The sequence below is a fragment of the Lygodium microphyllum genome, chromosome 29 (assembly GCF_053477565.2).
Source record: "Lygodium microphyllum isolate KBCC chromosome 29, Lygodium_microphyllum_v1.1.10, whole genome shotgun sequence".
Taxonomy (NCBI): Eukaryota; Viridiplantae; Streptophyta; class Polypodiopsida; order Schizaeales; family Lygodiaceae; genus Lygodium; species Lygodium microphyllum.
The window spans coordinates 51,522,856-51,539,548 of NC_141163.1; the positions used below are offsets into that span (position 1 = coordinate 51,522,856).

Here is a 16,693-nt window from a genome sequence, read left to right on the forward strand (position 1 = left end):
TGTTGATGTGATTTGCAACCACCAAGGACCACTCCTACAGCAAGTGACAGCACTTTAGAGCCCTCCAAGTGTAGGAGATAGCAGCCCAAGGCCATTCTGGTGCAAGTAACAACATACAAGAGGGGACAATAGCCTTTCCAGTAGTCCTAAGTTGTAAGGACAGCCTCCATGGCTATTTGAGCAAGGCAACACAGTTTTACAGCTTTCCTTGCGATGAAACTCTGAAATTTCTTGCTCTATAGCATTCTTTCTCATCCTATAGCCATCTCTTAATTTATCTCAAAAAAATCCAGCCATTTCAATTACCAAAGAAGGAGAGATTGGAAAATCTCCACTATAGCTTGTAAACCCTAACTTATAGCAAAAATTAGGGTTTGGCAACCACCTTGGGATGCATGCTCATAATTGCAGGCCTAGGACTTCAATTCCAACAATTGAAAATTAAAGAATTTCAAGGAGATTCAAGAGACCAACCAGTCCATATCAGATTTGGGGCCTAATTTGCTTTTCAAGGAGCATGGTGAAAGCCAATCCCCAAGCAAACCAAGGGGCAAATTGGTTTAAAGGCTTGCTAGTTAGTTTTGACACCAAGTGGCACTTGGATTAGCACTTGGGATCAAAGAATCTTAGTTGTACTCCAACCATTTGCAATGAAAGCTAAAGAAATATTGCAAGGGACGCCAAAATTTATGTGAATTAATTACTTGCTTTAATTACTATTAAATCAGGTTATTACCATTCTATCTGAGGAGAAAGGCCAGTTCCAAATCCTATACCTATATAACCCAAAGCAAAAAAGACTAGATCATATCCTTAGGCTAGAACCACATGGTCTGGAGCTAACCATAGAGAGTCATAACTTGTATGGTTGACAGAACCTCATACAACATCCGTAACTTCTCCCACATATTGTAAACGCCCGAACAACATAGTATGCTTAACAATTATGATATTCGCTTGTTTTCGAGATTTAATATAAAAGAGAATGGACACTTAAATCTGAAAATGAAAAATTACTCACAAAATTACAGCCATGAAAATGTTAAAGTAATGGAGACAAGATTAAGGGTTGAAGATGGGCAACCCCCCCCCCCCCTCCCCGAAGGAATGTATTTTTGCTCAACCCAAGTCCCTTAGGGAAGAGCTCAGTTACAATCAACCTGAGAGTGAGGAGACGTAATTCTCACTCTCACAAGATCACGCAAAGATGTACAAACACACATGCATTATCTATTATGCAATGATAAGAACTGATTTCTTTACAGTATGAGAGAAGAAAGAGGGGAAATCAGCCTTTCTTCATCGTTGATCAGCAGTACATGGATAGGGCTTGCTTCTTGTTGCTAAAATGGAAGAAAAAGCTCAAGAAGGAGGTGTTGTAATGAATTTACAGGCTTGTTGTCTTGTAAAACAACAGTGATAGAAGAGGGAATTAGGAGGAATTTGATAATGGAGAAGTGGGGAATGATGATGGGGATGGATGGGGCCAGTTTCTGGCTATCTGTGGGTGCTGTACATGAGTTTACAACAAAGAAAAATGATGCTGAATGAAGAAAAACGAGCTCTTATTTATAGGAAAGGGAAGAGCTAGTACAAAAGGGGAAAGTGGAGTAGCACAAGACAAGTGTCTAGCCACATGTCATGAGATGTGACAAGTGGTGGGACACTTGGAAACTTGTTTGACACTTCTCTTCTCTATGGCCTTCCTTTTTGGACTGAATACTGTCAAGAATAGAAACAACTAAATTTAGTAAGCACGATCAGAGTACAAAAATTACTATTTTTAGAATGATATCCCTATTTTTTAGGACTAGCATTTTTAGGCTAATTTGAGGCTCCTAAAATTTAGGGACCTCCTAAAATTTAGGGAACCCCCCAATATGGGTGTCATATAAAAGCTTTTTCCGTGTACATCACAAAAACGGTATCAGAATCTTCATGAAACTTTCCTATGCAAAGAAATGTGCATTTCAAGCTTTCAGCCCACACATGCACGTTGTACAAGCATTTCATGATCATGCCATCTTGTTGATTGTAACTGTCTGTTCTGACGGATCTAGCCCACACTTCAAGGCATCAATCCTTTATGTGCGAGTCTAACCCTGATATGCGTGAGTTTTGGTCACAGGCGTCCAATCGGGCCATATAGGTGGAAGTGTGAACCATCTTTTCTCTAACCAACCGCGTGGGTCCACCATAACCTGTGACCACTCATCAGTGGCGGCCAGCTCCAATGTACTTTTCTTTATATCTAATTAGTGCAAAGGAAACAAATTTAATAAATCATTATATAGACAAATCAATGAAAAAGAATACAAATTCTGTTTCTATAGAGTTGTGACAGCCCTCTAGCTTTTATTCAGTTGTCCTCAACTGAAAAGCTTCTTGATATGGCTGAAGAATGTCTGGGTAATCCTTCAAGAATTTTTCATTTACCTGCTGTGTATCTGTTGTGGGTAGATTCTTGAATTTTAGTAAGAATTTTCGTCTCACAAGGCCACTTCTTGTGGTTCGATCCTTGTGAAACAAAATCTGTTCAGGTTCCAAGAGTTGCTCTGTTTCTTCAACTTCTGGGGCATCTTCAGTAATGGGTTTCTTTGGTTCTGGTCCTATGTAAGGTTTTAGCAAACTTACATGAAAAGCATTGTGTATTTTCCAATGAGCAAGAAGCTCAAGTTGATAAGAAACTTCATTTATTTTCTCAATCACTTTGAAGGGTCCAAAGTATCTACTGGAGAGCTTTGGAAAAGATGAATTTTGACCGGAACCTTGTTTGAGCCTGCTTTTATCAAACTTTAGCAAGACATATTGACATTTTTCAAAAGCCAAAGGTCTTCTTCGTTTATCTGCTTGCTTCTTTTGTCGCTCTTGGGCAACTTTGATAGTGGCTTGAACTTGATCCATTGCTGTTTTTAAATCTGAAGCAAACTCATCAGCAGCAAAAATCTTATCTGTAGTGCGAATAATTGGAGGAGGAATCACTTTACCCTGTACTATTTCATTTGGAGCTTTCCCTGTGGATGAGTGCACTGTATTGTTGTAAGCAAACTCCAATAATGGAAGATATTTCTCCCATTGTGACTTATGTTCACTAACATAAGCTTTCAACATATCCAAAAGAGTGAGATTCATCACCTCTGTTTGGCCGTCAGTTTGAGGATGAAAAGCTGAGGAGAACTTTAAAGTGGTTTCCAAATTCTCAAATAAAGCATGCCAAAAGTTACTTGTGAATTTGGAGTATCTATCTGAAATGATCTCAGAAGGCATACCATGTAATCTGAAGATATGTTGAATGAAAAGTCTTGTAGCTTGTGCGGATTTCAATGTTTTATGACATGGAATAAAATGTGATTGCTTGCTGAATCGATTAATTATGACCCAAATCATATCATGACCTTGAGGTGTTCTTGGAATACCTAAGATGAAATCCATTGTGATAGATTCCCATGGATCTTTGGGCACTGGAAGAGGTTGCAACAATCCTGGAGTCTTCTGCCTATCATACTTGGATTTTTGGCATACTAGACAAGCCTCAATGAAGTTATGTGTATCTCTTCGTAATGTTGGCAAATAAAAGTAGCACTCAATTGCACTTAGAGTGGCTGCCCTCCCTCTATGCCCTGCATAAGGGGGTTCATGACTTTCTTTAAGCACCTTTTGTCGAACAGGAAGAGTGACACAAAGGCAATTGTTCATGAGAAGGTAACCGTCTTTGATGGAATAATCTGGATGAGAACCCCGTTGCTGTAAATTTGACCAAATTGCTGCAAAATCGGTATCTTCATCATAAGTATTCTTCATCGTTTGAAAATCTTCATAATGAGCCACTGTAATAGTTGCAATGTGAGGCACTCTAGAAAGTGCATCAGCAACTACATTTTGTTTCCTTGGAGTGTACATAATTTGAAAATGAAATATAGACAAGAAATTTTCCCATCTTGCATGTTTCTCCTACAAATGCTTTCGAGTCTTGAAATACTTCAAGCTCTGATGGTTAGTTTTAATAAGGAATTCATTGCCTAAAAGATAATGTTTCCATATCTTCAAAGCATGAACCACTGCTAAGAGCTCCTTTTCATAAATGTCATACCTTGATCCCACATCATTTAGACGGCGGCTTTCAAAGGCTACGGCATGGCCTTCTTGATTTAGCACTGCACCAATACAATCACCGCAAGCATCTGCTTCCACCATAAATGGTTTTACCAAATCTGGAATGATAAAAATAGGTCCAGAAGTAAGAGCTGTTTTCAGCCTTGTGAAGGCTGCCTTCTCTTTTTCCTTCCATTGGAAAGAGGTCTTCTTCTTTGTAATGTCATGAAGTGGAGAAGCCATATGTGCAAAATGCTTGAGGAAGCGGCGGTAATAAGAGCATAAGCCAAGAAACGATCGCACCTCATGTACATCATGAAGATGAGGCCATTCTTGGATTATCTTGATCTTTTCAGGATCCATCTGAATCCCTTCAGAAGAGATGGCATGCCCAAGGTAATTTATTTTATGCATGAAAAATTCACTCTTTTTACCATTTACCAAGAGTTGATTTTGTTGAAGTAATTGTAGAACAATCTCCAAGTGTTGATGATGCTCCTCTTCATTCTTGCTAAAGACAAGAATATCATCAAAGAAAGTACCGACATATTGTCGATGCTCTCTAAAGATGCGCTCCATCATTCCATTAAAGGTGGCTAGTGCATTGGTTAATCCGAAAGGAACCACCAAGAATTCATAAAGACCGTATGAAGTGCGGAAAGCAGTTTTGTGTACATCTTGTGGTATTACCCTAATTTGATGATAACCACTCTTTAGATCAATGCGGCTGAAAACCTTTGAGCCTCCTAGACGATCCAAAATGTCATCAATTTTGGGAATAGAAAACCGATTCTTCATAGTGATTTTGTTGAGGGCTCGATAATCAATGCACATCCTGAATGTGCCATCTTTCTTTTGAACAAAAAGAACCGGTGAACAAAATGGTGAGCTACTTGGCCTAATTAGCCCACGGCTGAGTAGGTCTTCGACTTGCTTTCTGATTTCTTCTTGTTAAGGACAGCTCACACGATATGGTGCTATATTAGGAGGAGAACTGCCCGGAATAATATCAATATGATGGTCTTCTGGCCTTTCTGGGAGAAGTTGATAAGGAAGATCTTCCAAAAAACAATCTTTATACTTTTCCAAGAGCTGAAGTCGCTCTTGGTTTTCAGCATTCATATTATCTTTTATATCAGTGACATAAAGCAAACAACATTGAACACAATCCTTAATTGCTCTAGAGACTTGCATATGGCTTACCATAGGTATGGTGTCTCCAGAAACTCCAGCTTGGATCTCGTACTTCTTGCCTTTGTTGGTGAGTTCTACCTTCTTTTTCTAAGAGAAGATGGTTGAATCTACTCTATGATTCCAGGGCATGCCAAGAATCACATCGCAACCATCAAGGTCTCCGATACAGAAGGTATCTTCGTCACTGTAGCCTTGAATTTGAAACTTGAGCTTGCCAATGTAGGGTGTCACAGTCTTCACTGTGTCATCTTCATTGGCATTTAAAGCTTAGCGAACTTCTGCCGGAGTGTCCATCTCTTCATTCTTTAATCCAAGCTCTTTAGCTAATTGCAAGGAAATGGCATTTTCATTCGCCCCAAGATCTATCAAGAATAGTGCTTGCTTACCTTGCAACTGTCCCCAAGCTTTTAATAATTTGCGCATCTCTGGAGTGTGAGTTGTGTTTGCAACTACATCACTGATAGAATTGATTTTCACTGGCGACTTAGGCTTGTTGTCAAAAACCTTGCTTTGTCCTTTGTTTGGACATTGCTTTGCTATGTGGCCTGTTTGTCCACATTTAAAGCACTTACTTTCTTTCATGAAGCGCTGCTTTTCTTCTTCGAAAAGTTGCTTTGCTTGTGGGTATAGATTGGAGCGAAATTGAGGAGCATTAGAAGGTGCATAGGGCTTCATCTTCTTTTGATTTGATGGCTGCTTTTGCCGCTGTTTTTGTCCTTCATTTGGGGCTGAATACTCCTCATCATCAGCTACTCTCTTCTTATCATTCTTTTGGAATGATTTGTTGCCATTGTGCTCCATTTCCCATGTCTTTGCATGGCCAATGAGTTCCCTGAGACTAGAACAATGATAATGATTAAGAGCAGTATGAAGTTTAAAATGCAAACCTCCTTGAAACTTCCTAAGCTTTTCCGAACTGCTGATCTTCTTGAAATGTTGGACCTTGAAAAGTAGCTCCCAAAATCTCTTGGTATAGTCACCAAGTGACTCATTTTTCCTTTGCCAAAGCCGATCCCATTCCATTTTTACATCTCTTTTGAAATGAACAGGAAGAAATTGGCTTTGTATCATGCGAACAAAGGACTGCCATTATTTTGGGGCAGCATGATCATATTCCAACCCCGTCCACCAAGTATGGGCTAAGTCGGTCAAATGTAAAGCTACAAACTTAATCTTTTCTTTTTCTTTGTACTTGTCACGACCATACAAAATTTGAAATTGACGAATAAAATTCAGAAGAAGATCAGGATTTCGGGAACCATCATACATACTGAACTTGATTTTCTTTTCAAGTTGAGATAGTGACTTAGTCTTCTTCTTCTTCTTATGCCTTCGTCTATGCCCGGATCTTGAGGTTGAAGATGATGAACTGCTTGATGGGGATGAAGATGGAGACAAGGGTGAAGAATGTCGACGCCTTTGACGATGATGAGGTCTTCCACGAGAAGGGTGTGACTCTTCGTCACTAGAAAAGGGTCCATCAGAGTAGGCGCCCGATGACTTTGAAGAAGAGGATGAGCTTCGACGCGATCTCTTTCTTTGTCTTGAATTAGAATGGGACTGCCTCTTAGAAGTAGTTGGACTTCTTAATCGGCTCCTTTCATTGGTATGGCTTTGTCTCCTTGAAGCAGATGGGCTTCTTTCCTTGAATTCTTTGGGATTCTCAACTTTTTCTAATTTGAGAAGTTGCTCACGAATTTGCTGATTCTCCTCTCTAAGACTTTGAATGGCTTGAAGGATAGCACTCGACTGATCCATTGAGACTCTAAGAAAAATATGCTCAAGCACTCAATGCAAGGGCTGAAAACAAACAAACTTATAATTGTAAGCACTACCAGTGTTGGGGTGAGGACCGAGCCAAATCTCTGATACCACTGTAAACGCCCCGAGCAACGTAGTATGCTTAACAATTATGATATTCGCTTGTTTTCGAGATTTAATATAAAAGAGAATGAACACTTAAAGCTGAAAATGAAAAATTACTCACAAAATTACAGCCATGAAAATGTAAAAGTAATGGAGACAAGATTAAGGGTTGAAGATGGGTAAACCCCCCCCCCCCCCCCCGAAGGAATGTATTTCTGCTCAACCCAAGTCCCTTAGGGAAGAGCTCAGTTACAATCAACCTGAGAGTGAGGAGAAGTAATTCTCACTCTCACAAGATCATGCAAAGATGTACAAACACACATGCATTATCTATTATGCAATGATAAGAACTGATTTCTTTACAGTATGAGAGAAGAAAGAGGGGAAATCAGCCTTTCTTCATCATTGATCAGCAGTACATGGATAGGGCTTGCTTCTTGTTGCTAAAATGGAAGAAAAAGCTCGAGAAGGAGGTGTTGTAATGAATTTACAGGCTTGCTGTCCTGTAAAACAGCAATGATAGAAGAGGGAATATGGAGGAATTTGATAATGGAGAAGTGGGAAATGATGATGGGGATGGATGGGGCCAGTTTCTGGCTATCTGTGGGTGCTGTACATGAGTTTACAGCAAAGAAAAATGATGCTGAATGAAGAAAAACGAGCTCTTATCTATAGGAGAGGGAAGAGCTAGTACAAAAGGGGAAAGTGGAGTAGCACAAGACAAGTGTCTAGCCACATGTCATGAGATGTGACAAGTGGTGGGACACTTGAAAACTTGTGTGACAAGTGTCTTGACACTTGTCTCTTCTCTATGGCCTTCCTTTTTGGGCTGAATACTGTCAAGAATAGAAACAATCAAATTTAGTAAGCACAATCAGAGTACAAAATTTACTATTTTTAGAATGACATCCCTATTTTTTAGGACTAGCATTTTTAGGCTAATTTGAGGCTCCTAAAATTTAGGGACCTCCTAAGGTCCCTAAATTTTAGGGAACCCCCCAATATGGGTGTCATATAAAAGCTTTTTCCGTGTACATCGCAAAAACGGTATCAAAATCTTCATGTGACTTTCCTATGCAAAGAAATGTGCATTTCAAGCTTTCAGCCCACACATGCACATTGTACAAGCATTTCATGATCATGCCATCTTATTGATTGTAACTGTCTGTTCTGGTAGATCTAGCCCACACTTCAAGGCATCAATCCTTTCTGTGTGCGAGTCTAACCCTGATATGCGTGAGTTCTGGTCACAGGCGCCCAATCGGGCCATATAGGTGTGTGAACTATATTTTCTCTAACCCACCGCATGGGTCCACCATAACCTGTGACCACTCATCAGTGGCCAGCTCCAATGCACTTTTCTTTATATCTAATTAGTGCAAAGGAAACAAATTTAATAAATCATTATATAGACAAATTAATGAAAAAGGATACAAATTCTGTTTCTATAGAGTTGTGACACATATCTAAAGTTGTCCTGTAGGAAGTAACCGCCGAAATGACCTCTTTAGAGATGCACCTAAGAAGGGTAGAATAAGCACAAGGCATCATCCATATCCCAAGCAAGAATTGCCTCCTCGTAGTTGTCACTGTCAAGTGGAATAGAATCTATAGTTTGGGGATGCACAATAGATCCTCAAACAACATACCACATGCACTTTTGCACAAAACATGCTTTCATCATGGCACTCCAAGTGAGATAATCAGAACTTTTAAGCTTATCATCAATTGAACAAGAAGGAGGTGCCATTATAGAGGATAGGAAGTACAGATGAAGAGAAGCATAGTTGATAACATATGTTTCATACTTCCATACATGTACGGGTATGAAAGTATGATTGAAGTATGATTCAAACCCCTGGGCTGAATCATACGTTGCCCTAATTTCTTTCTTAAAAAACTAAAAAAATATAAGAATGATAAGTTGAACTTTAATATGAATTGTAAACATTCCAACAAAGCTTACACTTTGATAAACAAGCATAAAAGACATTGAAATTTACAAGGGTACTGTATGAATTTTGAGATTACAATCAGCCCACTAAGATCCCCAAAATGTCATGACTCTTAGTACTCTAGACTCTAGAAACCCAAAAGACTGAAGGATTAAGGGTCGAGAATCTGAATTTCTGCACACGCTGCCCTCCTTCTACACAGTGCACAGGCTGATGCCCAAGCTGATGCCCAGGCTGATGATTGATCTTGCTGCTTCCACACAAATAGGCTGAGGCTTGAGTGTGCAGGCTGCACATGCAGGTAATCTGCAGGAGAGAATGCCAAAACTGTAGGGAAATACTTCCTAGGCAAAAAGTGGCAGTTTTGACCAGCAAAAACCATTGTTTTAAACCTCAAAAATTGGCCAAGCATGAAATGGCTTTTCATACGTCTGCATAGGAGACATCTGCAGATGTCTGGTATGCTGAATCATATACGTCTAAATCCAACTATGAAGAGAAGAGAGACTGAGAGAGTACAGCATAACAGCGCACAAAGTACTTGGCAAGAGTTCACAGTGTCAAGAACTGCTGATCACAAAACGACTGCAGTAAACAGAGAAAATCAGATCAAACAAGGGAAATTAGACCAAACTCAGCCAAGATAGGATCAAATAGTGAGATTGCAGCCACCAGAAATAGAAATCAGCCTGAAAACAATTGTCACCCAGGCTGAAGAGGGTGAAGAACCTGTAAACACAGATGCTGGTCAGCAAAACACAGAGTAGAGAAGCATTAAATTGCAGTTGTATAGCTTGCAAAATGAGCAGATCAGCAAATCGCAGATTGCTGCAGTAAAAATGCAGCTTGCGCGGGCAGAAAACAGGCCAAAAATCTATTGAAAATTGTCATCCGAGCTGGAATCAGGTCGCAACAGACAATAGAAGATCAGCAGCAGCTAGAGTCCAAGTGTAATGATCACATGAGATGTGACACAAATGTACCCTTCGGTCATTTTTATAGGACTCCTTAACCACCCTAGCCTAAAGGCACATTCACACCTAGTCAACATCACTTGTCAGAAGTGGAGACTCCAAGAAAAGAGAGAACACAAGAACATTGCAAAGAGAGAACTCAAAGATATGCTTGGGAAATGGAATTAACATATTAAGCATGAGACAATCGTGAACAACAGTGAGTCGATTACTGTGTAGGCACTAGCACCAACTCCCTCTTTGCAACGAGACCTTCTCTAGAAGACTACAAGTGAATGAATGATTGAGGAGGAGGAAGCCACTAAACAAATAGCCAGAAATGTGGCAATATCTAGATCAAGTCGACAAGCAAATAAAATAATCATAAATGCTGGTCAGCAATAAATAATGGCAAAAAACCATTAGAATAGGCACCAAAAAATGCATAAAATAATCCCCTATGCCCAGCCCACTAAACCAATCCTAGACTCATGAGCTTACTAATCTACTAACATGACCCACAACTGGGGCCAATGCTACAAGTAAAGGGAGTCGATGCTCGATGTTCACACATATAGTAGCAACATGGAATCTATATCCAAAAAACTTGACAAGGGCTCAATGCATTTCGAGTTAAGCCCCCTCACAAGTCAGCTCCTCGTGCATCTGTTCAACGCAAAAGAGCACAATTGTAACCTATTGCATGAGTGCTCTTTGCAAGAAGAAGATGCTATGCCTTAGAGCCATTACTCTAATTGCAAAAAGACTTAGGGTGGATGAAAGGAGACAAGAAGAAAGAGAAAATATAGCGAGAGAGTTAAGGGATAGATTGGTATCTCTATTCTATCATTTTATAGAAGGGAAAATGAGCTATGGAACAACAAAGAGGAACATTATGCCTGTAAAACAACTCCATTTTGCATCTAACTCCTCTTGCTTCAGCAAGAAACCAGTGTAACAGCAAATTTTGGCTTTTTTCAAGCTATGACTATGCTAGAGCAAGTTCAACCTTTATCTCACTCCTATTATTAGCGGGGAAAGTTGCTTTGATTAAGGATAGATTGCAACCTACAGCAAGGTAAAGCCATTTTGCAACCTTCCAACACATAGCCCTTCACCTACGCCAATCATGTTGACTCTTCTCTACCCTCTATCAATCTAAAAAACCATAACTAGCCCTTCACCTATGCCAATCATGTTGACTCTTCTCTACGCCACTCATGTTCATCCAAGATACTAGTCAAGGCTTCAACATGTAATACATGGCTCCTATATGAAATAGTGGACCCTTGAGAAAAGTTTGCCAACCCCTTCCCTTAATAATGTCTGAAGCCCTAACTTTGGCATTCACAACTAGTCAAAGCTTGAATTTCAAACTAATTTTCACATTGCAATCTAGATGTGTCTCCCTTTTCCATGACATCGTAGTTGCCAAGAAAATTGTTTTATAACATTAGGAAACTCATATCGTACTTGAGCATCTCAAGTTTTACAAATCTATAAAACACCTCTTGCAAACTTTTCCCACCCAAAACAAAAAACCCTAAACAACATGTTTGAAGTTATATTGGATTCATTTGACAAACTAGCATACATTTTCATTAATAATTGGCATTGATCGCAATGATTTTGTTTGAGATGGTGTCCATCTATGATGCTTCTATATTTAAAGCTAATGTTAGTCATGGATAATGGACCATCTTGCATGTGAATATTGATGTTAGGTTGAATGCACATTTGTAGTGTGTAGAATCATGAATCGTGCTCAACAGGTATTTGCTACATTGTATAAGTCATATTCTACATTTATATAAAGTTACATACTTTTTTTCCATCTCAAAAAAACTCATTTCTGACGTGTTAAAAAACTCACATGAAACCGATTTCATAACTCTTGCTTCAAAACCCATAGCCACTATGGGTGACACGATGGTCTTCCCATTCCATTTCTAATTTCATTCCACTTCTATTTCCAATTTCCATCAAAGATTCTCTCATCTATGGGCTTAAGCACCCAGACTAGATGCCTTCACTAGATAAAGGAAGTAATAACTATGTGCAAGGTAGCCATAGATACAAACTAGCGCTATGCAAGCCAAAGGACATATCACAACACAACAATCGATGTGCAAAGGATGCAAGGAAAATGGCAAGTGTTACACACAAAGGCCAAGGACCACATTGCAGCTTGAATTCTGGAGTTTCAAAATGCATTGTGGGTGGACTGACATACAGCACTCTACATTTCAAGATTCTGTTTTGTTTCTTCTCATACGAAGATGCACATATCACAATCCCACACATTTCACAAATTTAGTTTCCAATATTGGAGGCATCCCTTGCCTTCTTCATAAACATATCATAGCATTTGCTTAACTAAAGCACTAGCAAAAAGAGTTATATCAACTGCATTATTGAGATACATCTACCACTCGCTCTCAACTTTGCTATATCTATGCATATAATGTGCACATAAAGATGTATCCTGTGAGCATAAGCAAGGTATGGTAAGCTCAATAGGGCGACACAGCTTTGCAGCGAATTGATGTCAGCTGATATGCTCTAAAGTTAACAATATTGTTGATCAAACCATCATGCCTTTTGTAATAGAGATAGCACAGTTCTGCACCTCAACACAGTGCTGCAACATTGGACTCAAAATAGGGGCTTAGCTCCTACAAGGGAAATGAGCCAGAATTACTCATGGCATCACAGTTGCTGACGTAAAAATCTTGCATAGAAGCTGCAATCTAGAAAGGTTAGGTGAGACTTCAAAGCCTACAAACCCTTCACAAATCAAGTAAAACTGTGATCAACTCAAATATTTCCTCAATAACTTTTAGAGTGCTGATCTCATCTTGTAGCACATTTGGTTTCATAAATAGTTCTAAAAGATGGATTTTGGCCCTTCAGCACCTATTGGAGAGCTGAAGTTCAGGTTCGTCAGTTCCACGTTGAACGTAAAAAGAGGTCAGGACCTCCCTATAAAGGGGCTATGTCTTTAGTTCAAGTATGCTCCATTAAACGGAGCGGAGATGATACATTTCAGCACAAGTGAGCCTGTCTACTCTGTGATCAGCACAGTTTACACCAAGTGGATAAACATAAAGATCAGTAAAGATCAGCTAGTCATTGTAAAGACCAAACATCCTATCTCTTACAATAGGCAATGTAACTATGTGTGTACGTATAAGATCGAGAGACTACTGGCAGTGTTTAGATCGCTTATTGGCATTGACAGACCGATCAAAAACAACGGAGATGTTCAATGAGAAAAAGCGATACCTCTGCACGGCACAAGATAAAGGTAAGATAGTTGTTGAAGTCTGGGAACTGACTGAACCGCTGCAATTGCTGGAACACGCGGTTCTGATCGGCACTAGGGGCCCTGTGCTCCTGCAAGAGCGTGCATATCTCCTTCAGTCCCTCTTCTTGTGGCTGCCACACCGTGGAAGCCATGGCCATGGTCTCCTTGCTGTGCTCCTCACTGATACGCTGGAATCCTCGATCTGTCGGCTGGGAGCCTGGATACCTGTCTTTAGTTTCGAGTGGAGGGACGAGAGAACGGTGATCAGCTCAGAGATCGAGACCTAGGTTAGAGTGGAGGTAAAAGAATGATTAGAAGCGAGGTAAGGATCGGAGAGCGGGGGTAAAAGTGTTGGAGACGCACAGACGGGAGAGCTGATGACCATGAGGGAAAAGAACATACACGGTACACCCTCTCAAGGGCCAAAACAAAAACACTCAGCCAACAAGGAAGATGATGATGACGACGACGATGATGATGATGATGGTGATGATGCTGGTCATAATGATGAAGGGCGCCCAACGAACCAAACGGAAGCCACCAAATGGACTCCAAATACCCAACACACACGCACGCACACACACAAGTGAGAAGAGAGAGTGTGTGAGAAGAGAGAGGGACGCCTCGCCAGTGGGACGTTCAAGGTCCAATCAAAAACCTACTTGCTCGAGCATGACAAAATTTAGGGGTACATATATACGCTTGTTGAACTATGTTGAGCATTTTCGACTACTTGTCGCTAACGTGGGCGGAAGAGGTCACGACACAAAGGAAAGGATGTGCAAGTCATTGATTTGTTGCTAAATCCTTCCTTGTTGTTCCCTACTTATGTACCTCCAAAGGAAGTTACATGTTCCCTTTTGAAAGCAAAATGTTAAGGGCCCCGCTACCATGTAGGTTAATCATATCATAATTCCAAACCAATTTGTCTCATGTGCTTAAGGTGAGAGAGAGAGAGAGATGCAAATTTAGTAGAGAGAGAATTATGATTGTCACACTTTGTGATGTTGCTATATATCTTCTTTTGAAGTTTGTGAAATATTGGTTGCAGATATGGAAAAGGGAGTAATATTTAAAGGGGGAATGATGTCTTTTAAATCCTATATATTATTTGCTACCAAACAACTAGGCCCATTGAGAAAGAAGCAACGAGGATTGTTGTATGCTTTGAGGAGAAACAAAACAAAGTCCAAGTCCAAAGGTCTTGTTTTTGTTCCTCTTGTAATGGGAACTCACTTCAAGGTCCATGTTCTTGCCTCTCTTTTTATGCCATCTCCTACTCCCACTACAAGGGAGCTTATGCAAAGGTGCCCTACAACCACCCTTATGTTTGATCATTATTGGCAGATCTAGTTTGTCATTTCCATCAATCTAGTGCTTTCACTAGATTGATCGTTCTTGGCATAGCTAGTTTGTCCTTGCCATCAATCTAGTGCTTTCACTTGTACATAAGTGGATCTTGACATTTATCAATGTCATGCACAAAAATTCATTGCCAAACCTTATATGTTGCCTAAGAAATATCATATACTTCCTTAATATTCATTGAGCTAACATTCATTATCTTTTCAATCAATCACAAGAGTTTAGATACATACAAAGTAGACCCCCTCAATGTTTGCCAGTGCTTACCCTAGGTGGAGTGCAACTCTTAGGATGGAGTCACATAGAAGCTTTTCATACTAATCCATTACCTTTTCAATCGAGTACTCTCTCTCTCTCTCTCTCTCTCTCTCTCTCTCTCTCTCTCTCTCTCTCTCTCTCTCTCTCTCTCTCTCTCTCTCTCTCTCTCTCTCTCTCTCTCTCTCTCTCTCTCTCTCTCATCATGAATGATTTATCCATGATTAGAGAGTTCTGATCGAGTGGAAAACATCCAGAATTGGATCATATAGCTTTGGGCTTGACACTTGATATTTGCCACCATGTAGGACATGTAGGGGACACTGTAGGTATTGGTGCATTCCGTATTGATGTAGACAAGAAACAAGCATATACTGGTCACCTGGATAGTCTTATGAGCAATCTTACTAGGAGCACACAAGCTGATCTAAGAGATGAAATGTTAAATATGGCTATAGAGGTTTTTGTGAAACCAAAGAGCAGTCACAAAAATGCCAAAGGATTGCCGTGCAAGAAATGGTTTGGTGATGAATGTAAGGCTGGACATAGAAAGCTGAAAATTCTCCCTAAGGGACAAGAATGAAGTGAGGCGGAAAAACGATATGATGCTCTCGCGTAAAAAGTGACGGCGATATGTAGTGGCCAAAGAAAGTGAAGATGCTAGGGAGTTTGAGAAATGTCCAAGGTAAGCATGGAGAAAATTGCAAACCAAACGGTCAAATGCTATGGGGGATTTCACAGATGCTAACATGCTATTGTATGTTACAGAACTTTACATGCATAAAAGGGTACAATCCATCAAATGTGATGTACATACACAGCCATTTAGTGCTCTGTTCACTTTAGAAACATTGGAGGCAGCCCTCAACAAGATGGCTAATGGAAAAGCATGTGATACTTTGTAGTTGTATGCAGAGATCTTGAAATGGACAACAAAGGAGACGAGATTGTTTATGTTGCATGTGATACATCATGCTTTTGCATATGGTTTTCCCCAAGAATGGCAAGAGAATTGGATACAACCGTTGTATAAGGGAGGAGATTGCAATTTACTCACAAACTACCGCATGATTATGGTCAGTTTAGCCATGGCAAAGCTATTCAGCACTATCCTAGAAATGCAATTGAGTAAATGGGTAGAAAGTAATAACAAACGAGCTTATGGACAAGCAAGTTTTCGCCCTGGTCATAACACCATAGACCATTTGGTTACTTTACATATGCTTATGGATGAGAGTCGGGTTGAGGGAGCAACCTTGTATTGATGTTTTGTGGATTTTAAGAAGGCTTTTGACACCGTACCAAGGGTTGGCTTATGGCAACAAATGCAAGAATTAGGGGTCCCAAATGATCTATGCATGGAAATTTACAGGATATTCAACAAGTGGTGTGCCGCCTCAGAGGTCGCAACGGGCTGTCACAAGTATTTGAGAGTAATATGGGAGTCAAATAAGGTTGCCCGCTCTCCCCTACATTATTTGGTTTATGCATTGATAAGCTAGAGGAAATACTTCTCACGTCTATGAATAAAGAGGAAGCCAAAAGCCCGCGTATTGGTATGTTTGCCAGCCATCTTGCTCCTACTTTATGTAGATGATGTGGTCTTCTTTACATATATTGGGGAACGTATGCAACAGTTCATGGGGATTCTTGAACAGTTTTGTCAAGATAGTGGTTTGATGGTGAATGTATAAAAAACAAAGCTA

General features: G+C 40.0%; 1 protein-coding gene across 3 annotated transcripts in view; it reads right to left on the reverse strand.

The window, feature by feature from the left end:
• The window catches only part of TRN1 (transportin 1), a 112,216-nt gene extending 98,278 nt beyond the window's left edge, over window positions 1-13,938 (reverse strand). Inside the window, exon 1 of one of the 3 annotated variants that reach the window (XR_015689426.1) lies at window positions 13,346-13,938. Coding sequence is in view for 2 of the 3 variants with exons in the window: in XM_087671007.1 (XP_087527133.1) it covers window positions 13,346-13,525 (180 nt within the window). In the remaining variant the exon portion in view is untranslated. The remainder of the gene's footprint in view (window positions 1-13,345) is intronic. The other 2 variants (XM_087671007.1, XM_087671006.1) reach the window with 2 other exon arrangements.
• Between the last annotated feature and the right edge of the window lie 2,755 nt (window positions 13,939-16,693).